Source organism: Mobula birostris, chromosome 7, assembly GCF_030028105.1.
Source record: "Mobula birostris isolate sMobBir1 chromosome 7, sMobBir1.hap1, whole genome shotgun sequence".
Lineage (NCBI taxonomy): Eukaryota > Metazoa > Chordata > Chondrichthyes > Myliobatiformes > Myliobatidae > Mobula > Mobula birostris.
In genome coordinates, this window is record NC_092376.1 from 99,809,319 (window position 1) to 99,832,714 (window position 23,396).

Consider the following 23,396-nt stretch of genomic DNA (forward strand, 5'->3'; position numbering starts at 1 on the left):
CTAAAATGAGTTTGAGTATAGAGCGAAAAAAAAGCTGGGGTAAACGGTCTTCCCAATGGCGCACTAGTCTTGATCAAGCAGTAAATGACGGTCAGTTTTGTGCTCACTCTAAGCTGTCTGTATTAAGTTTCATGTCAATTTCACCACTGATTCCCACCGAGCTGTTTATAGATTTCCAAACGCACAAGCATTGCTTGCTCCTTCCTTCAGTCTCGTAAGTAAATAGTCCAGTTTAAGAAATACTGAGCACTTTATCCCACCCCTTCCAAAACGCAGCCAATCAGCCTAGGAGCTGGCGCTATCACGTGACTGGAACGTGGAAGGAAACGAAAGTTTGCAAAAGTTTGGCGTTTGGTTGAGTTGTTTTGAGAGTTGCAGAGAGGGGACTGGTGCGTGGGGGTGGTTGCAGACCGAGCGGAGTTCGTGTCATAGAGTGAAACAGAGTGGAAGATAAGAAGGATCGGAGTGACTATGGCGACAGAGGCATCAGGGTCGGGTAAGGAGAGTTGCATTGATTTGGTTTGCAACGTTTGCAGCAAGATCAGTGTCCGACCACCTGAGGGAGAAAGTCCGCCCTCCTCAGATGCGTCGCCACTGCCTCGAACTATTGACTTAGGTGCAGTGGGGGGACCCTAGGGGAGGTGTAGGGTCATCCCCCGTATGGGGGAAAAGTATATGCCTGCATCTGAACTCGTGGTAAACCTGTTCCAAATTTCCACCAGCCACATACTTGCGAGAAATAAAACTTGGTTCACTAAATGTTGGGAACGAGGAAAAATCCATTCTTTCAAATGCAAATAAGAAGGCGTCAGGGTACCATAGTATTGTTTCAATAGTTTGAAGAGGACGGCAGCATTCGTAAGGTGCAGATGTATTTGCAGACCCTATCACCGGATCGCACTGGTGCAAGAGGGCTGTGTTTCTTTCAGGATCTCGGCCAGCATTCATTGGCCATCCCTCATTGCCCTTGGGAAGTGAAACTGAGCTGCCACCTTGAACCTTTGGTAGAGGTGCTCTAAGAATGCTGCTGAAGGGGGAGGAGTTTCAGGACCTAGAAGTGAGGACAACGGAGAACCGACGATATATTTCTAAGTCAGAATGTTGTAAGACATGGAGGGAAGCCTTCACAGGCGCAGCTTCCCTGTCCTCAACAGAAGAAAGCTATAGACCTAACATGGGTAAAGAGGATTAGTGAGGTGGATATAAAGGACGTGGAGAGCTGTACAACTCGTTGTGTCAGGAGATGCCGTCATGAGTAACTACAGTGCATTTTGTAGATAGCTCCATAATCTTTGCACCATTTTGCTTTATGCTTGTTGCTGTATTTATTAGACCATAAGAGAACAGAGCAGAATTAGGCTATCCAACCCATCAAGTCTGCTCTGCCATTTTATCATGGCTGATTCATTTTCCCTCTCAACCACATTCTCCTGCTTTCTCCCTGTAATCTTTAATGCCCTGACTAATCAAGATCCATATCAGCCTCTGCCTTAAGTACATCGAATGACTTGGCCTCCACAGCAGCCTGTAGCAATGAATTCCACAGATTCATCACTGTCTGGCTAAAGAAATTCTTCCTTATCTCCATTCTGAATGGGGGTCCTTCTGTTTTGAGGCTGTGCCCTCTGGTTCTGGACTCTCCCACTGTAGGAAACATACTCTCCACATTTGCTCTGTCAAGGCCTTTCAACATTTGATAGGTTTCAATGAGATTCCCCCCCCCCCCACCCCCCATTCTTCTAAATTCCAGCAAGCACAGACACAGAGACATCAAATGTCCTTTCATTCCTGGAATCATTTTCATGAAACTTCTCTGAACCCTCTCCAATGTCTGCACATCCTTTCTTAGGTAAGGAGCCTAAAACTGCTCGCAGTACTCCAAGTGAGAGCTCACCAGTGCCTTATAAAGTTTCAGCGTTACATCCTTGCTTTTATATTCTAGTCATCTCAAAATGAGTGCTGACGTTGAATTTGTCTTCTTCACATGGACTCAATCTGCATGTTAACCATTGAACCACAGATTTACAGATTTTTGAATTTTCTGCCCATTTAGAAAATAGTTCATGCTCTTGTTCTTACTACCAAAGTGCATGGCCATGCATTTTATGACACTGTCTTCCAACTGCCATTTCTTTACCCATTCTCCTAATATGTCCAAGTCCTTCTGCAGCTTCCCTGCCTCCTTAACAAGACATGCCCATCCACCTATCTTCATATCGTCTGTAAATTTGGCCACAAAGCCATCAATTCCATCATCGAAATCATTGATATATAATGTAAAAAGAAGTGGTCCCAACACTGACCCCTGTGGAACACCAATAGTCACCACTAGTCACTAGCAACCAACCAGAAAAGGTTTCCTTTATTCCCAGTATTTACCTCCTACCAATCAGCCAATCCTCTATCTGTGTTAGTATCTTTCCTGTAATACCATGGGCTCTTATTTTGTTAAGCAGCCTCATGTGCAGCACCTTGTCAAAGGCTGTCTGAAAATCCAAGTACACAACGTCCACTGATTCCCCTTTGTCTATCCTGCTTGTTATTTCCTCAAAATATTCTAACGAATTTGTCAGGCAAGATTTTCCCTTAAGCTTATGCTCCTTATGTTTGCTTTGCCCTATTTTGTCATGTACTTCCTAAGACCTCATCCTTAAGAATCGACTCCAACATTTTTCCAACCACTGAGGTCAGACTAACTGGCCTATAATTTCCTCTCTTCTACCTCCCTCCCTTCTTGAAGAGTGGAGTGACATTTACAATTTTCTAGTACATCCAGAACCATGCCAGAAACTTGTGATTTTTGAAAGATCATTACTAATGCCTCCACAATCTCTTCTGCCACCTCTTTCAGAATCGTGGGGACACTCACAACACGCTGGAGGAATTCAGCAGGTCGGGCAGCATCCGTGGAAAAGATTGGTGGACGATTTGGGTTGGAACCCTTCGTCAGGACTCAAAGGGTTCTGGCCTGAAACGTTGACCGATCTTTTCCACGGATGCTGCCCGACTTGCTGAGTTCCTCCAGCGTGTTGTGAGTGTTGCTTTGACCCCAGCATCTGCAGAATATTTTGTGTTCAGAATCATGGGGTGTAGGCCAACTGGTCCAGGGAACTTGTCCACTTTCAGACCTTTCAGCTTTCCACGCACCTTCTCTATAGTAATAGCAATTGCATTCACCTCTATCTCTTAACACTCTCAAAATTCTAGCATACCATTAGTGTCTTCCACATTGAAGGTGGATACAAAATGCATATTTTTGAGTGAAGATAGATTCGAAATACTTAGTCCATCTGCCATTTCCCTGTTCTCCCCCCCCCCCCATTACTGCCTCTCCTTTGTCATTTTCCAGTGATCCGGTATCTACTCTTGCCTCTCTTTTACACTTTATATACTGTATCTGATAAAACTTTTGGTAACCTCTTTGATATTATTGGCTAACTTATCTTCATATTTCATCTTTTCCCTCCTTACAGCTTTTTTAGTCGCCTTCTGTTTTCTAAAAGTTTCTGATCCTCTAACTTCCTACTAATTTTTGCTCTATTATATGTCCTCTCTTTGACTTCAATGTTGCTTTTAACTTCCCTTGGCAATGATAGTTGCATCATCCTGTCTTTAGAATACTACTACATCTTTAAGATTTATCTATCCTGTCCCTTCTGAATTTCTCCTAGAAACTCCAGCTATTGCTGTTCTGCAGTCATCTCTGATAGTGTCCCTTTCCAGGCAATTTTGGCTGGCTCCTCTCTCATGCCTATAAAATTCCCTTTATTCCTTTACTCCACTGTAATACTGACACATCTGACTTTAGTTTCTCCCTGTCAAATTTCATGGTTCATTCCATAACACCCAATCCAGAATAGCCTTTCCCTTAGTGGGCTCAACCACAAGTTGCTCCAAAAATCCATATCATAGGCATTCTACAAATTCTGTCTTTTGGGATCCAGCACCAACCTGATTTTCCCAATCTGCCTGCGTATCAATATCCCCTTTGCCCATTTGACATGTGTTCTCTATCTCCCATTGTAATTAGTAGCCCACATGCTAGCTACTATTTGGAGGTCTGTATGTAACTCCCATCAGGATCTTTTTACCATTGCATTTTCTTTACTCGATCCATATCTTCCAATCCTCTGTCACCTCTTTCAGCTCTTCCTAAGAAATTGATTTTCAATTTTTATGAACAAACCCACCATGGATGACAGTTGCCAATCATGCAGGCTGTTCTGTCCTCGATAGCTTGAATTGCATGAGTTCACGGAAGTGCAGCATGTTCCTTACTTGTGCCTCGATGATGGGGCTTGGGGTGTCAGATGGTTAGTTTACCAAGCCTCTTATAAACACTGTATGTGTTTCAGGTCAATGGTAATGTGAGGCTGCTGATGGTTGGGTCTTGGTCATGGTAAGGCAATTGAATGTTAAGGGTGGACCTGGGTGAGGTGGTCATTGCCTGGCACCTGTGTGGCATGAATAATATCAGTTGCTCAGCAGCCAATGTCTGAATGTTGTCTAACAACATTGGCAATTGTGTATGGACAGAGGAGTCATGTGCACAGAAAGAATTAGTAACTGAATTTAATCCTGACTAGACAGCTGTGAATCAGATATCAACATTTTTCTAAGCCCTTCTTTTCAATTTGATGTGTGGAAAGATATGTTGTATGGCGCCTTTCCCGAACAAAGCACTTTATTGTGCGCAGAATGTCCTGTGGGTGGATAGTACTACCACTGATCGAGCTGGTTGGGTCCTAAAGGACAGAGCTGTTCAGTAGATCTACAACAGATCAATACACGTCCTTGCAATACACCTGAGGTATGTCTTTATAAGCTTGTTGGCAGAAGTGATCAATGTTCTTGTGGAGACAGTACTATGTCTTTTCAATGAAGATGTTGTCTGTAAAACTGTAGCATTACACATGTTAAATGGGATAGACTTCCAAAAAGTGGTAGGTAGTGAATGAGAAGCAGTTTCAAATCTATCCCCATCCTCAGTGGTGGTATTCTGCATGGCAAAGTTATTTGAAGCTGTTTCTAGCCAGAGGTGCCAAGTGATGATCCATCTTGACTACCTTCTGATCCCCAAACAATTAAATTCATTCTGATTTCAAGGAAAGTCTGAGTACTGGCTCATTGATCAGTGTTTAGTTAATTTGCAAACCTTTGAAGGAGCCCTATTAGAAGAATAATTGAAAATTTTTCAGTTAGAAATGGCAAGTAGCAATCATGCCATGCTTGATCAATTTTAGAAGTATAATTATTGTTTGGGAGCCTCAGCAATGTAAAAGTGCTTTATTTCTAACATTTGCCCAAGCTGATTACACTGTAATTCTGTTACTCTCACCACGGATGCTGCTGGATCTGCTGAGTATTTCCTATATTTATTTTATAAACCAAACCTTATTTGGGGAAGGGTTGGATAATATGCTTACTTATTTAGTCTGAAGTTCTTGACCTTGTTCCTCTGTAACTTTCCATTGAAGGTGCTGTCGTGGATGAAGGTGTTGTTTAATTAGCAGCCTGATCATGTATCTCCCAAGTGTCCCTGTGGAGAATTGTAAATTGGCATATGCTTTCACAAGCCATCAGAGGGAAGGGATCTGCTCAAACCCAACCATCATAGACTCATACAGAAATACAGCACAGAGGCCCTTCAGCCCATCTAATCCATGCTGAAAACATTTAAACTGCCATTGACCTCACCAAAGCCCTTCATATCCCTACTACCTATGTACCTATTGAAACTTCTCCTCAATGTTGAAATTGAGCTTGAATGCACCACTTGTGTTGGTAGCTCATTCCACTCTCTCACAACTGTCTGAGTAAACAAGTTTCCCCTCATGTTCCCCTTAAACTTCTCACCTTTCACCCTTAAGCCATGACCTCTGGATGTAGTCCCACCTCAGTGAAAAAAGCCCGATTGCATTGACACTATCTATACCCCTCACAATCTTGTATACCTCTATCAAAAATCCTCTCAATCTTCTGCATTCTAAAGAAAACTATCCTAACCTATTCACTCTTTCCTTATAACTCAGGTCCTCCAGATATGGCAACATCCTTGTGAATTTTCTCTGTACTCCTTCAACCTTGTTTACATCTTTCCGTCGGTTGGTGACCAAAACTACACACAATACTCCAAATTAGGCCTCACCAACATCTTGTACAACTTCAACATAACATCCCATCTCCTGTAGTCAATACATTGATTTATAAGGGCATTGTGCAAAAAGCTTTCTTCATGGCCCTATCTTCCTGTGACACCACTTTCAACAAATTATGGACCTGCATTCCCAGATCCCTTGGTTCTACTGCACTCCTCAGTGCCCTGCTGATAAACCCTGGTTGGTCCTACTGAAGTGCAAAATCTCATGTGTGTTTGCATTAAATTCCATCGGCCATTTCTCATCCCAGTTTAACAGCTTGATGCGGATCCCTCTGCAAACCATGATAGCTTTCCTCACTGTCCACTACACCCGCAGTGTTGGTGTCATCTGCAAATTTGCTGATCCTGTTGGTGTCATCTGCAAATTTGCTGATGCTATTATCATCCAGATTGCTGAAATAGATGACAAACAACAAAGGACTCAGCACCAATCCCTGCAGTAGTCACAGACCTCCAGTCGGAGAGGCAACCATCTACTACCACTCTCTGGCTTCTTCCACAAAGCCAATGACTAATCCAGTTTACCACCTCATCCTGAATGCCGAGCAACTGAACCTTCTTGACCAGCCTCCCATGTGGGACCTTGTCAAGTCCCTTACTAAAGTCCATGTAGACAACGTACACTGCCTTGCCTTCATCACTTTACTGGTAACTTCCTCAAAAAACTCTGTAAGATTGGTTAGGCGTGACCTACCATGCACAAAGCCATGCTGACTTTCCTTAAATCAATCATGTCAAAGCACATGCTTAGAATACCCTCCAATAATTTTCCCACAGCTGATGTCAGACTGACCGGCCTATCATTTATGGGATTAATGTTTAGAGCCTTTTTTAAACAGTGGAACAACATTGGCTATCCTCCAATCCTCTGGCACCTCTCCTCTTACTATGGAAGTTTTAACTCTCTCTGTTAGGGCCCTGGAAGTTTCTGCACTTGCCTCCCATAGGGTTAGAGGGAACACCTTGTCAGGCCCTGGGGTTTTATCCACCTTGATTTGCCTCAGGGTAGCAAACGACTCTTCCTCTGTAATGCTTACAGGGTCCATGAAGTTGTTGTGCTTTGCCTCACTTCTGTGGACTATATCCTGAGTAATCAGAGATATAAAGAATTTATTTCAGATCTGCCGCACCTATTTTGGCTCCACACATCGAATACCATTCTGGTCTTTCAGAGGACCAATTTTGTCCCTTGCAGTCCTTTTGCTCGTAACCTATCTGTAGAATCCTCTAGGACTCTCCTTCACCTTGTCTGCTAGAGCAATGTAATGTCTTCTTTTAGCCCTCCTGATATATTTCTTAAGTGTCCTCTTGCATTTTTTGGACTCCATAAGTGCCTCATTTGTTCCTGTTTGCCTATACCTGCTATCCACCTCCTTTTTTTTCTCTGTTAACTAGGGCTTCAATATCTCTTGAAAACCAAGGTCCCCTACACTTGTTATCTTTACCTTTTATCTGACAGGTACATACAAACTTTGTACTCCTCTCAAAATTTCATTTTTGAAGGCCTTCCATTTTCAGAATCAGGTTTATTATCACCGGCATGTGATGTGAAATTTGTTAACTTGGCAGCAGCAGTTCAATGCAACACATAATATAGCAGAGAAAAAAATAAAAATAATAATAATAATCAGTAAACAAGTAAATCAATTACATATATTGAATAGATTTTTCGAAAGTGCAAAAATAGAAATACTGTATATTTCTTAAAAAGTGAGATAGTGTCCAAAGATTCAATGTCAGACATTCCTCCTCTCCCAGAAGATCCGAGAGTCTCCCGCATATCGATAGTGGCTCCCTGACGCCCGGAAATTATATATAATATCCCGGAAATAGATTTTTTTGAAAGAGAGAGGGAAAGCGAGCATCCTGATTGGTCTCTCTTCGTGCTAAGAGTGGTCCCCAACCACCGGGCCGCGAGGAAACAATATGATTTGGTGATGTGAAACAATATCAGTCAGCTGCACCTTTCCTCATTCCCTGTCACACACTGTTGAACTTGAACGCACGCGAGGTCATTATGCGTGCGTCATCCATGTCAGCGCGGGAAGAAGATCAACTCCTCGAGCTTGTAAATGACGGCGGCTGAAAAGTATGTTTGACATTACATCTCTGCCGGCATTCTGGATCAAAGTCAGGGCTCAATATCCTGAAGTAGCCATGGAAGCACCGAAAACGTTGCTTCCATTTCCAACATCATATCGCTGTGAAGCGGAGTTTTCTGCAATGAATGCAACGAAAACTAAATTGGGGAATAGACTGGACATAAGGAACCCCCTTCGAGTATCACTGTCTCCCATCACCCCTCGATGGGACTGTCTTGTTGCAGGAAAACAAGCCCAGGGCTTCCACTGATTCAGCGATATTGGTGCGTTGCAATGATTTTATATGTTCATACGGGGAAAATATGCGCTGTGTGTTTAATATCCAAACGTTACGTAAAATGTTATGATGCTGTTGACTTATCACCTATATTCCGGTCGTGATGAACACAACCCCCCCTCCCCCCCAGTCGGCCGGTCCGCAAGAATATTGTCAATATTAAACTGGTCTGCAGTGCAAAAAATGTTGGGGACCCCTGCTAAGTAGACCTATCAGTTTTCTCTGTGGGCTGGCTTTACAGTCGACCTCAAAAATAATGACAGTGTTGCTCGCTGCACTGTTTGCAACAGTGACTTTTCTATTGCCCATGGTGGGTTAAAATGTAAAAGACATGTTGAGGTGAGTTTAACAGGTGTCATTACAGCATAGCTAACGTTATTTAAACTAGCTGACTAGCTGCTAAGGAGCTACGCTATTGATGTCCTATGTGATGAGGCCAAACTCCCTGTAGACTTGCTTAAAGTTGTAATAGAATAAACATGATAATATAATATATGTACATACTTTAATGTCACATTTGCTGCATATACCCAACTTGGTTTACAGATTAGACAAAATCACTAAACAAAGTATTACATACACCCTTGGAGGTCGATGGGCGGGAGGTGGGGGGGGTTGGGGGTGGTGGGTGTGCTACCTCCCTGAAATGTTGGTGATACCTCCCTGATATGAATTTTTGCAGGATGGGATGTCTGCAATGTCCATTTAGGAATCGGATGGCAGAGGGGAAGAAGCTGTTCCTGAATCGCTGAGTGTGTGCCTTCAGGCTTCTGTACCTCCTACCTGATGGTAACAGTGAGAAAAGGGCATGCCCTGGGTGCTGGAGGTCCTTAATAATGGACGTTGCCTTTCTGAGACGCTGCTCCCTGAAGATGTTCTGGGTACTTAGTAGGCTACTACCTAAGATGGAGCTGACTAGATTTACAACCTTCTGCAGCTTCTTTTGATCCTGTGCAGTTTCCCTTCCATACGAGACAGTGACGCAGCCTGTCAGAATGTTGTCCATGGTACAACTATAGATGTTTTTGAGTGTATTTGTTGACATGCCAAATCTCTTCAAACTTCTAATAAAGTATAGCCGCTGTCTTGCCTTCTTTATAACTACATCGATACGTTGGGACCAGGTTAGATCCTCAGAGATCTTGACACCAAGGAACTTGAAGCTGCTCACTCTTTCCACTTCTGATCCTTCTATGAGGAGTGATATATGTTCCTTCATCTTACCCTTCCTGAAGACCACAATCAGCTCTCTTGTCTTACTGACGTTGAGTGCCATGTTATTGCTACGGTCCCACTCCACTAGCTGGCATATCTCACTCCTGTACGCCCTCTCGTCACCACCTGAGATTCTACCAACAATGATTATATCATCAGCAAATTTGTAGATGGTATTTGAGCCATGAGTAGAGCGGTGGGCTAAACACACACCCCTGAGGTTTGCCAGTGTTGATCGTCAGCGAGGAGGATATGTTATCGCCAATCCACACAGATTGTAGTCTTCTGGTTAGGTAGTTGAGGATCCAATTGCAGAAGGCGATACCGAGGCCCAGGTTCTGCAACTTCTCAGTAAGGATTGTGGAAATGATGGAATTAAGTGCTGAGCTATAGTCGATGAACAGCATCCTGATGCAGGTGTTTGTGTTGTGCAGGTGGTCTAAAGCTGTGTGGAGACCCATTGAGATTGCGTCGGCCATTGACCTATTGTGGTGATAGGCAAATTGCAATGGGTCCAGGTCCTTACTGAAGTTCTTACTGAGGCAGAAGTTCAGTTTAGTTATGGCCAATCTCTCAAAGCATTTCATCACTGTCGATGTGAGTGTTACCGGGCGATAGTCATTAAGGCAGCCCACATTATTCTTCTCAGGTACTGGTATAATCGTTGTCTTTTTGAAGCAAGTGGGAACTTCCACCCATAGCAGTGAGAAGTTGAAAATGTCCTTGAATACTCCCACTGTTGGTTGGCACAGGTTTTCAGAACTTTACCAGGTACTCCATCTTGACCTTCCATTTTGCAAAGGTTCACTCTCTTTAACATCGGCCACTGAGACAGAGATCACAGGGTCATCAGGTGCAGCAGGGATCTTCACAGCTGTAGTTGTGATCTCCCTTTCAAAGCGCGTATAGAAGGTATTGAGCTCATCTGGTAGTGAAGCATTGCTGCCATTCATGCTATTGGGGTTCGTTTTATAGGAAGTAATGTCTTGCAGACCCTGCCAGAGGTGCCGTGCCTTCGATTTCGCCTCCAACCTCATGCAAAATTGTCTCTTCACCCTTGAAATAGACCTCTGCAAATCATACCTGGTTTTCTGGTACAGGCCTGGGTTGCCAGACTTGAATACCACAGGTGTAGCCTTCAGCAGACAACGTATCTCCTGGTTCATCCACTGCTTTCGGTTTGGGAATGTACAGCAAGTCTTTGTGGCACAGACTCATCCACACAGGTTTAATGAAGTCGGTAACAACTGCAGCATACTCATCCAGATTCGAAGATGAATCCCTGAATACAGTCCAGTCAACTGATTCAAAGCAGTCCTGTAAGCACTCCTGTGCTGCCCTTGTCCTTTTTTTTAAATTTTATTTTTATTTGGATAAGGAATTCACAAGTATCATGTACTTTTTCCACACTTATAACCTTTTTCATTTTTTTATATGTATAAAACTATAATTATTTATACATTCTTAAGTACACATTGAGATGATATAAAAGGAAATTAGACACTTAAATAGATAATTATGTACAGTGGTAATTCTAATCTATTAGGCTAAGTAATGGTATTAGTTGTTAAGAAACATAGTAACAATAGTTTCCATAAATCTCTTCTGGACCATTTCTTCTTGTCCAAAATGTTGTATATAAGCCTATGTAACAACTATTGTAGGTGTTTATATCCTAACTTGTTCATGCTTGCTCCTGCCCCCCAGACATAATTATCCAATCCCTATGTACTTATTTACTTAATTTTATCATTTTTTTATCCCTTTCCCAAATCTTTTCCTTTACTTGTATTAATTCTCTATTTTCCAAAAGAAAACAAAAACAGTAAACATTTAGACTAGGGGTGCTTACGTTAGCAATATTACTGTGTTGATGAGAAGAGCAGTATAAATCATTAGGAGAGTCATCTAAAGTCTGCTCGCATTGGGGTTATATATTCAATCCATTTATTCCAGATTTGATAACATTTTTCTTTTTGAATTCTCATGGAGTAAGTCAACTTTTCCATTTTAAATATTTCCAAGATAATTTTGTGCCAATCTTCTAATGTAGGTGGTATTGGATTTAGCCACTTTCTAGTGATTGATTTCTTACTTGCCGCTAAGAGGGCCTGCAGCAACTTTATATCTTCCTTCTGTTCCAGAAACAATACATGCCCCAAATACAGCGTCTCAAAGTTCAGAGGTATCTGGGACCTAAGTACCTTAACTAATGTTCTATGAATACTTTCCCAATATATTCTTAATTTAGGGCAATCCCAGAAAATATGAAAATGATTTGCCTCCTTGGAGCCACACCTTTTCCAACACGTCACCTTTGTATCTCTATATTTTTCTTGATATGGGGTCTTGAAGTATCTTATAATATTTTTCCAACTATGTTCTCTCCAAGTCAAAGAATTAGTCGAGGACCACTGAAAGCTGCAGATTTTCCCCCAAGCCTCCTCAGAAAGTACCAACCCCGCTTCTTTCTCCCACTTCTCTTTAATATACAATGTGTTTACATTTTTAGCATGGGAGAGTGCATTATATAATCGAGAAACTGATTTACTCGGTATTGAACTGCAAGCCGAATTCAGGAACTTGAAAAATTCTAATTCTACTGTTGATAGGTCTGTATATCTACAACTCTGGTTAGGGTTAGGGTTGGTACCTAAAAAAGTCATTGTGTTCTAGGCCATGTTTGTCCTGCAGGATTTGGAAACTTTGTAATACTCTTTTATCTATAAATGAGAGGTAGGTTGTAAGACCTTTCTTTATCCATAATTTAAATCTTTTATCTCCTCTGTTGGGAAGGAATTCGGTATCATATGCACACCATCTGAAGAGTTTTAACATGTTATTAATTCCACACGAATTAATCACCTTCTGCCATACTCTTAGTGTAAGATTTATCCATCTGTTTTTAAATTTTTCCAATTGGACCATCAATCCTATGTCAGCTATTGAGGCCTGTAGAGGAAAACTGTCAACTAATCCAAATTCTATTTCCTTCCATCTAGCCTTATATTCCCTATTACACCAATATAATAGAGGGGTTATCTGTGAGGCATAAAAATAATTTCTCAGGCGAGGAAGAACCATACCTCCTTCCTTCCTTCCCTAACTGTAAGGTGTTATATCGAATTCTAGGTTTCTTTCCTTGCCAAATGAAGCAGGAAGTCCATTTGTCCCATTCCCTGAATTGATTATCGTCCACCTCCACAGGTAAAGTACGGAAAAGATACAGTAACCGGGGAAGAATATTCATTTTTATAGTATTTATCCTTGAATTTAAACTTAAAAAGGGGATAAGATTCCATCTATGCATATCTGCTTTTATCTCCGAGATTAATGGCCCATAATTTACCTGTGACAGTGTTGAAAGATGCTTCGGCAGGGTTATTCCTAAATACTTTAATGATTTAGCTTCCCACTTAAGATCGTATGTATCCTGCAATTTTTTGGATGGTGTATAATTTAGGGACATAACCTGTGTTTTCTTTACATTTATTTTATAACCTGATATTTTCCCAAAGTCAGTGCTGCCCTTGTCCATACCTCCTTGGTCCTCACTGCTGGTGCTGCAGTCTTCAGTCTCTGCCTACACTCAGGGAGTAGAAGTACAGCCAGGTGATCAGACTTCCCAAAGTGAGGGTGTGCAATAGCACAGTAGGCATTCTTGATGGTGGTGTAGCAATGGTGCAGTGTGTTGTTTCCTCTGGTATTGCAAGTGATCTGTTGATAGTACATCTTTGCCAGTAAGCAGCTTGTCCCAATCCATACTTGCCAGATCACTTCTGATACCATTAAAATTGGCCTTTCTCCAATTTATAATCTCAGCCCGCAGTCCAGACTTATCTTTCTGCATATTTACTTTGAAACTAATTGTGGTCACTAGATACAAAGTGTTCCCCTACACAAACATCTGTCACCTGCCCTATCTCATTCCCTAACAGCGAATCCAGCATCACACACTCTTTCATCGGGACTTCTACGCACTGATAAAGAAAACTTCTGTGAACACATTTCACATACTCTGTCCCATCTAGTCCTTTTACAGTATGAGATTCCCAGTCAATATCTGGACAGTTAAAATCACCTGCTATATTAACCTTACATTTCTTAAGATAGTCTGTGATCTCCTTATAAATTTGTTTCTCTAAGTCCCTCGGAAGTCTACCCAAGTCTATCCCTTGGGTAGTCTATAATATAACCCCATTAACATGGTCATATCTTTCTCATTTCTCAGTTATGCCCATAATGCCTCACGAGTCAAGCTCTCCAGTCTGTCCTGACCGCACGCTGCCATGACATTTTCTCTGACTGATATCACCACCTCTCTTCTGTTAATCTCTTCTGCTCCAACACATCTGAAACAACGGAACCCCAGAATATTGAGCTGCCAGTCCTGGCCGTCCCGCTACCAAGTCTCACTGATGGCTACAATATCATAATTCCAGGTGTGGATCCATGCCCTGAGCTCATCCGCCTTTCCTGTGATACTTCTTGCATTGAAGTATACGCAGCTCAGGACACTAATCACACAATGCTCAACCTTTTGATTCCTGACTTTGCTGAGGTCTTACCAATATCTGCCACCCACACCCTTTCCACTAATTGTTTTGACGTTAGGGTTCCCACCCCCCACAATTTTAGCTTAAACTGCACTGTGCAGTATTAACAAACCTTCCCTCTAGGATATTAGTCCCCCTGCAATTGCAAACTGTCCCTTCTGTATGAGTCTCACCTTCTCTAGAAGAGAGCCCAATGATCCAAAAATCTTAGCCGCCCCTCCTACACCAACTCCTTAGCCATGTGTTAAACTGTATAATCTTCCTATTTCTGGCCTCAGTAGCACATGGCGCGGGTAGCAGTCCTGAGATCACAACCCTGGAGGCCCTGGCCTTTAACTTGGCACCTAACTCCCTGTGCAGAACCTTGTCACTCGTCCTACCCATGTCACTGGAACCCTCAGAGACCAGAACCTTTGGCTGTTCACCCTCCCACTTAAGAATGCTGAGGACTCAATCTGAGATATCCCAGACCCTGGCATCTGGGAGGCAACATACCATCCGGGGAATCTCCTGTCCGTTCCCCTAACTAACGAATCATGGAAACATAGAAAATAGGTGCAGGAGTAGGCCATTCGGCCCTTCGAGCCTGCACTGCCATTCAGTACTATCATGGCTGATCATCCAACTCAGAACCCTGTACCTGCCTTCTCTCCATACCCCCTGATCCCTTTAGCCACAAGGGCTTTATCTAACTCCCTCTTAAATATAGCCAATGAACTGGCCTCAACTGTTTCCTGTGGCATGGAATCCCATTTCACCACAGAATGCCTCTTCTCCCCCTCTTCCCTTCTGAGTCACAGAACCAGAGACCAGACCACTGTGAATTTCCTCCGTTAGGTCAAACTGCTATGCCCCCCCCCCCCAACAGTATTGAAAGTGATATACTTGTTGTTGAGGGGGATGGCCACAGGGTTATTCTGCATTGGCTCCTTAACCCATTTCCTCTTCCTGAATGTCACCCAGTTTCCTGTGTTCTGAATCGTGGGTGTAACTGCCTCTCTGTTACCCCCTTAGCCTCTGGAATGATCCAGAGGTCATCCAACTTCAGCTCCAACCCCTTAACACAGAATGTTTGAAGTTGCAGCTGGATGCACTGCTCACAGTTGTACTGGTCAGGGAACTGGAGGTCTCCCTGCCTTCCCGCAACCCACAGAGGGAGTTTATATCATCTCGATTCAAACCTAGAGCCCCAGATTCTGACCCAAAATGCCAGCCTCCATTCAGGAGGTTTGAAACCTGCACATCCTGTTGCAGAGCCATGAATGCTTGTTTCTTACCATGGATAATTTGAGTGAGAGATTGCAAAGCACAAGCTCTGTGAAAACAACAAGTCAGTCATTTGAAAGGAGCTCTTCAGATGTGGAATCCCAGTGCTGATTAAAATCATTGCATTGTTAACAAGCAGAGGTTTTATTCAACCCTGGAAGATCTGGACAGCAAAAATGCGTACATCAGGATGCTCTTTATCAATTGCAGCTCAGCATTCAATACCGTCATTCCCTCAAAACTAATCAATAAGCTCCAAGATCTTGATCTCAATACCTCCTTGTGCAATTGGATCCTTGATTTCCCCACTTGCAGACCCCAGTCATTTCAGATTGGCAACAACATCTCCTCAACAATCTCCATCAGCACAGTTGCACCACAAGGCTGTGTGCTTAGCCCCTGCTCTACTCACTTTTTACTTCTGACTGTGTGGCTAAGCACAGCTCCAATGCCATATTCAAGTTTGCTGATGACACCCCTGTCATAGGCAGAATCAAAGGTGGTGATGAATCAACTTTTGGAGGGAGATTGAATATCTGGCTGAGCGGTGACATAACAATGACTCTCACTCAAATTCGGCAAGACCAAGAAGCTGATTATAGATTTCAGGAAAAGGGAACCAGAGGTCCATGAGACAGTCTTCATTGGCGGATCAGAGGTGGAGAGGGTCAGCAACTTTAAATTCCTCAGTATTATTATTTCAGAGGACCTGTCCTGGGCCCAGCACATAAGTGCAATTATGAAGAAAGCATGGCAGTGCCTCTACTTCCTTAAGAATTCATGGAGATTCGGCATGACACCTGAAACTTTGACAATCTTTTATAAATGTGTATTGGAAAGTATATTGACTGGCTGATTCGCAGCCTGTTATGGAAGCACCAATGCCCTTGAATGGAAAATCCTACAAGAATTAGTGGATTTGGCCCAGTCAATCACGGGTAAACCCCTCCCAACCATTGAGCGTATCTACATGAAACATTGTTGCAGGAAAGCAGCATCCATTATCAGGGTCACCACCACCCAGGGTATGCTCTCTTCTCACTGCTGCCATCAGGAAGAAGGTACAAGAGCCTCAGAACTCACCCCCCCAGGTTTAGGAACAGTTATTATCTTTCAACTACGAGGCTCTTGATCCAAAGAAGAAAATTTCACTCACCGTCACTTGCCCCAACAATGAACTGTTTCCACAACTAATGGACTCACTTTCAAGGACTCTTCATCTTATGTTCTTGATATTTATTGCTTATTTATTTATTATTATTTATTTTGTACCTGCATAGTGTGTTGTCTTCTGCACTCTGTTTGAACGCCCTAGTCTTTCACTGATTTTATTATTGGATTTGTTGAGAATGCTTGCAAGAAAATCAGTCTCACTGTTGTATATGGTGACATATGTGTACTTTGATAATAAATTTATGTTGATCTTTGAACTTTGAGATTGTACTTTCTTCACCTGGAACCACTGTTAGCCCCACCTTACCCATCCCTGGCTCTGACCTTGTCAGATCAAAACTTTTCAAGTGCTTCACACATCTCATCTGCTTTGAGGCCTGGTGCTTGTTTTGTAATGGTTTGTCCATGTAATCAGCCTCCTTTACGCACTTTGCCGCTCTCCTTGATTGCAGTTATGTGCATGTGGAAGTTGAAGGTTGGCTGCTGGGGGAGATAGGGAGGGGCCAGAAGCTTACAGCTGCTGAACTGGCATCCAATCTCAAACCAGCATGCAGTGTCTACTTAATACTTTTCCTATTTGAAGGCTTTCTCAAGTTTTTTTCTTGAGGCATGCCTGGAAAGCACATGAAATCAGGTCCTCATGCAAAGCGTGATAATGAAGTGTAGGCTGAACTGAGCAGTTTTTTAGCCTTAATTTTTAAACCCAGAAAGTTGAACACATTTCAAAGTTGCTGGTGCACGCAGCAGGCCAGGCAGCATCTGTAGGAAGAGGTGCAGTCGACGTTTCAGGCCGAGACCCTTCGTCAGGACTAACTGCCTGGCCTGCTGCGTTCACCAGCAACTTTGATGTGTGTTGCTTGAATTTCCAGCATCTGCAGAATTCCTGTTGTTTAAGTTGAACACATTCTCTGGATTGACATTCCTTTAACATATCAGGAGGTGCTTCCCTGTGGAATGTGGCATTAAATCATGGAGTTTTACATCCAAATTAATGCCATGGTTAATTTCACTTTAGAACCCAGAATACCTGCTCCTTGCCTTTGTGGAATAATGCTGTGTGCTCCCTCAGCTGTTTGCCCATGTAGTTCCAGTCGTTTGCTGAAGTATATAACTCTTCCTTGAGTAGTGCAGTGGGATCATCTTGGATAATTCATTCTGAAGACAGCACACCTGATGGAGCAACATTCCCTCAGCTCAGCACAGAATTTCATAAATCTCTGATTTGGATGTTCACCAGCCAACCTCTGCTTCAGCAGTGTGTGTCACTGAAGATAGAAGAGCTGACCAGTCCACTGTGGACAGATCTGAAGTTGCTTGCCTGAAGAAAATGGTTTGGATATTCTAGAGTTCTGTATCACTGCAACATTCGCTATACCTCTCTGTGGTCATCTGAGTGATAGAAGCACTCAGTCAATTCTTCCCTCCATTCTTGTCTGGTCTGCTTTGTGACCTGAATACGTGGACACTTTATTCAAATGGCCACACTCTGACTGGTTATTTTTTAAGCTCAGATGGGGAACGGATGGCTTATAGATAAAAGACTGGGGATTGAGGTGGACCTTAGGGGGAAATTAATTGAGTGAAAGTAGAAGGAATATGGGGTTGGGCAGGAGAAGGAGGAGAAGATGGCGGCGCACGTGGCCACTTCGATGGTGATCTCTGTTATCTGTCAAGTAGGGTACCGTGCACAATTCTGATTTGATGGAGACAGATGTGAGAGTACGGAGGAACATCTGGAAAACTTCTGAAATACCCGCTTCGCTGCCGCTGCTACTGTGTGATAACCGGAATCTCCGGAGCAGAAGGCCCCAAATCCTCGGCTTTGTGTGTTTCAGCAGCCGGGGCGAGGTCAAAGGTGCTCAGCAGAGGATGGCGCTCGGGAGGCTGTATTGGAGAGGCTGGTCGGAAGCTCGAAGTTTTCGGACGGATGGACTCAATGTCGGCTGTGGTCGGCTGCTTCCAAGGCATTGGCAGGTTGATGGTGCCTGGAGGTTTATGGCAGGGAGTTTCTCCCTTTTGCTGCCTGCTATCTGAGACTTGGGAGTTGATTGACTCGGGGATTTTTGAGACTTTACCTACCATGCCCATGGTTTGTTCTTCATCAAATTATGGTATTGCTTTGCACTGCTGTAACTATATGTTATAATTAACACACATCAAAGTTGCTGGTGAACGCAGCAGGCCAGGCAGCATCTGTAGGAAGAGGTGCAGTCGACGTGGTTCTGTCAGTGTTGGTCTTTGGTTTGTCCTGTTTTCTGTGATACATAAAACATAGAAACATAGAAAATAGGTGCAGGAGTAGGCCATTCGGCCCTTCGAGCCTGCACCGCCATTCAGTATGATCATGACTGATCATCCAACTCAGAACCCTGTACCAGCCTTCTCTCCATACCCCCTGATCCCTTTAGCCACAAGGGCCATATCTAACTCCCTCTTAAATATAGCCAATGAACTGGCCTCAACTGTTTCCTGTGGCAGAGAATTCCACAGATTCACCACTCTCTGTGTGAAGAAATTTTTCCTAATCTTGGTCCTAAAAGGCTTCCCCTTTATCCTCAAACTGTGACCCCTCGTTCTGGACTTCCCCAACATTGGGAACAATCTTCCTGCATCGAACCTGTCCAATCCCTTTAGGATTTTATACGTTTCAATAAGATCCCCCCTCAATCTTCTAAATTCCAATGAATATAAGCCTAGTTGATCCAGTCTTTCATCATATGAAAGTCCTGTCATCCCAGGAATCAATCTGGTGAACCTCCTTTGTACTCCCTCTATGGCAAGGATGTCTTTCCTCAGATTAGGGGACCAAAACTGCACACAATACTCCAGGTGTGGTCTCACCAAGGCCTTGTACAACTGCAGTAGTACCTCCCTGCTCCTGTACTCGAATCCTCTTGCTATAAATGCCAGCATACCATTTGCCTTTTTCACCGCCTGACAGATACCACTCCGGAGAAACATTGTATCATTTCTTAATGCATGTATGCATTTCTAAATGACAATAATGACAATAAAATGGCGGGAAGGTTTAATAGAGCTGTTAGGGAGGGTTTAAACTAATTTGGCAGGGGGATGGGAACTGGAATGATAGAGTGGAGGAAGGGGAAAACAGAAATAAATCTAAGATAGTGAACAGTAAAGATGTCAGGAAAGACAGGCAATGATGGGGCAAATTTGTAGCCATTGGGATGAGTTGCAGTGCAATAAAGTTGCAGTGAAATCAAAGCGAAAAGTACCAAATACTGGTCTTAAGGCAGCGGTCCCCAACCACCAGGCTGCGGACTGGTACCGGGCCGCGAGGAAACAATAGGATTTGACGATATGAGTCAGCTGCACCTTTCCTCATTCCCTGTCACGCCCACTGTTGAGCTTGAACACACGCGAGGTCATTACGCGCGCGTCATCCGTGTCAGCGCGGGAAGAAGATCAACTCCTCGAGCTTGCAAATGACGGCGGGCTTAAAAGTATGTTTGACATAACATCTCTGCCGGCATTCTGGATCAAAGTCAAGGGCGAATATCCTGAGATAGCCACGAAAGCACTGAAAACGTTGCTTCCATTTCCAACTTATCTCTGTGATGAATGCAACGAAAACTAAATTGCGGAATAGACTGGACATAAGGGAACTCCTTCGAGTATCGCTGTCTCCCATCACCCTTCGATGGGACCATCTTGTTGCAGGGAAACAAGCCCAGGGCTCCCACTGATTCAGCGATATTGGTGCATTGCAATGATTTTATATGTTCATACGGGGAAAATATGCGCTGTGTGTTTAATATCCAAACGTTACTTGAAATGTTATGATGCTATTGACTTACTTATATAACCATGTAACAATTCCAGCACGGAAACAGGCCATCTCTGACCTTCTAGTCCGTGCCGAATGCCACTCTTACCTCGTCCCACCGACCTGCACTCAGCCCATAACCCCCCATTCCTTTCCTGTCCATATACCTATCCAACTTAACTTTAAGTGATAATATCGAACCTGCTTCTGCCACTTCTACTGGGAGTTCGTTCAACACGTATTTCAAGCCCCCCTGTCCTCCCTGATAATTGACTTATCGCTATATTCATGCGAGGAAAATATGTGCTGTGTGTTTAATATTAAATTCATTAGATAAACCCGTTTAGAAACGAAATTGAGCGTATTAGCCACTTATCACAGATATTCCGGTCGTGATTAACAGCGCCCTCCCCTCCCCCCGAACAGAATCGCCAAAAACGATTTGTAGCAAAAAATGGCATGTGCACGCATACGCAAAGTCACGCATGCGCACTGGTGCCCGCGCAAGGCTTCATGGTCATTGTAGTCTTTTCGGGGTAAACACAACGTATTTGACTGCTACTGTACTCTTGTCCATTGGCAACCATCCCCCCCCCCCCCAACCAACCCCCTGGTCGGCCGGTCCGCGGTGCAAAAAAAAGTTGGGGACCCCTGTCTTAAGGTGTTATACTTAAATGCACGCAGCATAAGGAATAAGGTGGATGATCTTGTTGTACAGCTACAGATTGGCAGGTATGATATTGTGGCCATCACTGAGACCTGGCTAAAGGATGCATGTCTCTGGGAGCTGAACGGCCAAGGATACACGGTGTATCGGAAGGATAGGAAGGTAGGCAGAGGGGGAGGCGTGGCTTTATTGGTAAGAAATGATATTAAATCATTAGAAAGAGGTGATATAGGATCATAAGGTGCAGAATCTTTATGGGTTGAGCTAAGAAATGGCAGGGGTAAAAGGACCCTGATGGCAGTTATTTATAGGCCTCCAAACAGCTGCAGTGATGTGGACTACAAATTACAACAGGAAATAGAAAAGGCTTGTCAGAAGGGCAGTGTTATAATGATTGTGGGGGATTTTAACATGCGAGTGGATTGGGAAAATCAGGTCGGCACTGGATCTCAAGAGAGAGAATTTGTAGAATGTCTGCGAGATGGCTTTTTAGAACAGCTTGTTGTTGAGCCCACTAGGGGATCGGCTGTACTGGATTGGGTATTGTGTAATGAACCGGAGGTGATTAGAGAGATTGAGGTGAAGGAACCCTTAGGAGGCAGTGATTGAGTTCACTGTGAAATTTGAAAAAGAGAAGCCGAAATCTGATGTGTCGGTGTTTCAGTGGAGTAAAGGAAATTATAGTGGCATGAGAGAGGAACTGGCCAAAGTTGACTGGAAAGGGACACTGACGGGAAGGACGGCAGAGCAGCAGTGGATGGAGTTTATGCGAGAAGTGAGGAAGGTGCAAGACAGGTATATTCCAAAAAAAGAAGAAATTTTCGAATGGAAGAAGGATGCAACCATGGCTGACAAGAGAAGTCAAAGCCAAACTTAAAGCAAAGGAGAGGGCATACAAGGAAGCAAAAATTAGTGGGAAGACAGAGGATTGGGAAGTTTTTAAAAGCTTACAAAAGGAAACTAAGAAGGTCATTAAGAGGGAAAAGATGAACTATGAAAGGAAACTAGCAAATAATATCAAAGAGGATACTAAAAGCTTTTTCAAGTATATAAAGAGTAAAAGACAGGTGAGAATAGATATAGGACTGATAGAAAATGATGCTGGAGAAATTGTAATGGGAGATAAGGAGATGGCGGAGGAACTGAGCGAGTATTTTGCATCAGTCTTCACTGGGGAAGACATCAGCAGTATACCAGACACAACAAGGGTGGCAGGGAAGAGAAGTGTGCATAGTCACAATTACGACAGAGAAAGTACTCAGGAAGCTGAATAGTCTAAAGGTAGATAAATCTCCTGGACCAGATGGAATGCACCCGCGTGTTCTGAAGGAAGTAGCTGTGGAGATTGCAGAGGCATTAGCGATGATTTTTCAAAAGTCAATAGATTCTGGCATGGTTCCGGAGGACTGGAAGATTGCAAATGTCACTCCGCTATTTAAGAAGGGGGCAAGGAAGCAAAAAGGAAATTATAGATCTGTTAGCTTGACACTGGTGGTTGGGAAGTTGTTGGAGTCAATTGTCAAGGATGAGGTTACAGAGTACCTGGAGGCATATGACAAGATAGGCAGAACTCAACATGGATTCCTTAAAGGAACCTATTACAATTTTTTGAGGAAATTACAAGTAGGCTAGACAAAGGAGATGCAGTGGATGTTGTATATTTGGATTTTCAGAAGGCCCTTGACAAGGTGCCACACATGAGGCTACTTAACAAGATAAGAGCCCATGGAATTATGGGAAAGTTACATACGTGGATAGAGTGTTGGCTGCTTGGCAGGAAACAGACAGTGGGAATAAAGGGATCCTATTCTGGTTGGCTGCCGGTTACCAGTGGTGTTCCACAGGGGTCCGTGTTGGGGCTGCTTCTTTTTACGTTGTACATCAACGATTTGGATTATGGAATAGATGGCTTTGTGGCTAAGTTTGCTGATGAAACGAAGATAGGTGGAGGGGCCGGTAGTGCTGAGGAAACGGAGAGTCTGCAGAGAGACTTGGATAGATGGGAAGAATGGGCAAATAAGTGGCAAATGAAATACAATGTTGGAAAGTGTATGGTTATGCACTTTGGCAGAAGAAATAAACCGGCAGACTATTATTTAAATGGGAAGAGAATTCAAAGTTCTGAGATGCAACGGGACTTGGGAGTCCTCGTACAGGATACCCTTAAGGTTAACCTCCAGGTTGTGTCGGTGT

At 43.3% G+C, this 23,396-nt stretch overlaps 1 protein-coding gene across 2 annotated transcripts in view; it reads left to right on the forward strand.

Moving 5' to 3' along the window:
• The first annotated feature begins 323 nt into the window (after positions 1-323).
• LOC140200341 (programmed cell death protein 4-like) overlaps positions 324-23,396 on the forward strand; it is a 56,909-nt gene continuing 33,836 nt past the window's right edge. For both annotated transcript variants that reach the window (XM_072263533.1, XM_072263534.1), the window contains exon 1: positions 324-496. In XM_072263533.1, the coding sequence (XP_072119634.1) occupies positions 472-496 (25 nt within the window). In that variant the 5' untranslated portion in view covers positions 324-471. The remainder of the gene's footprint in view (positions 497-23,396) is intronic.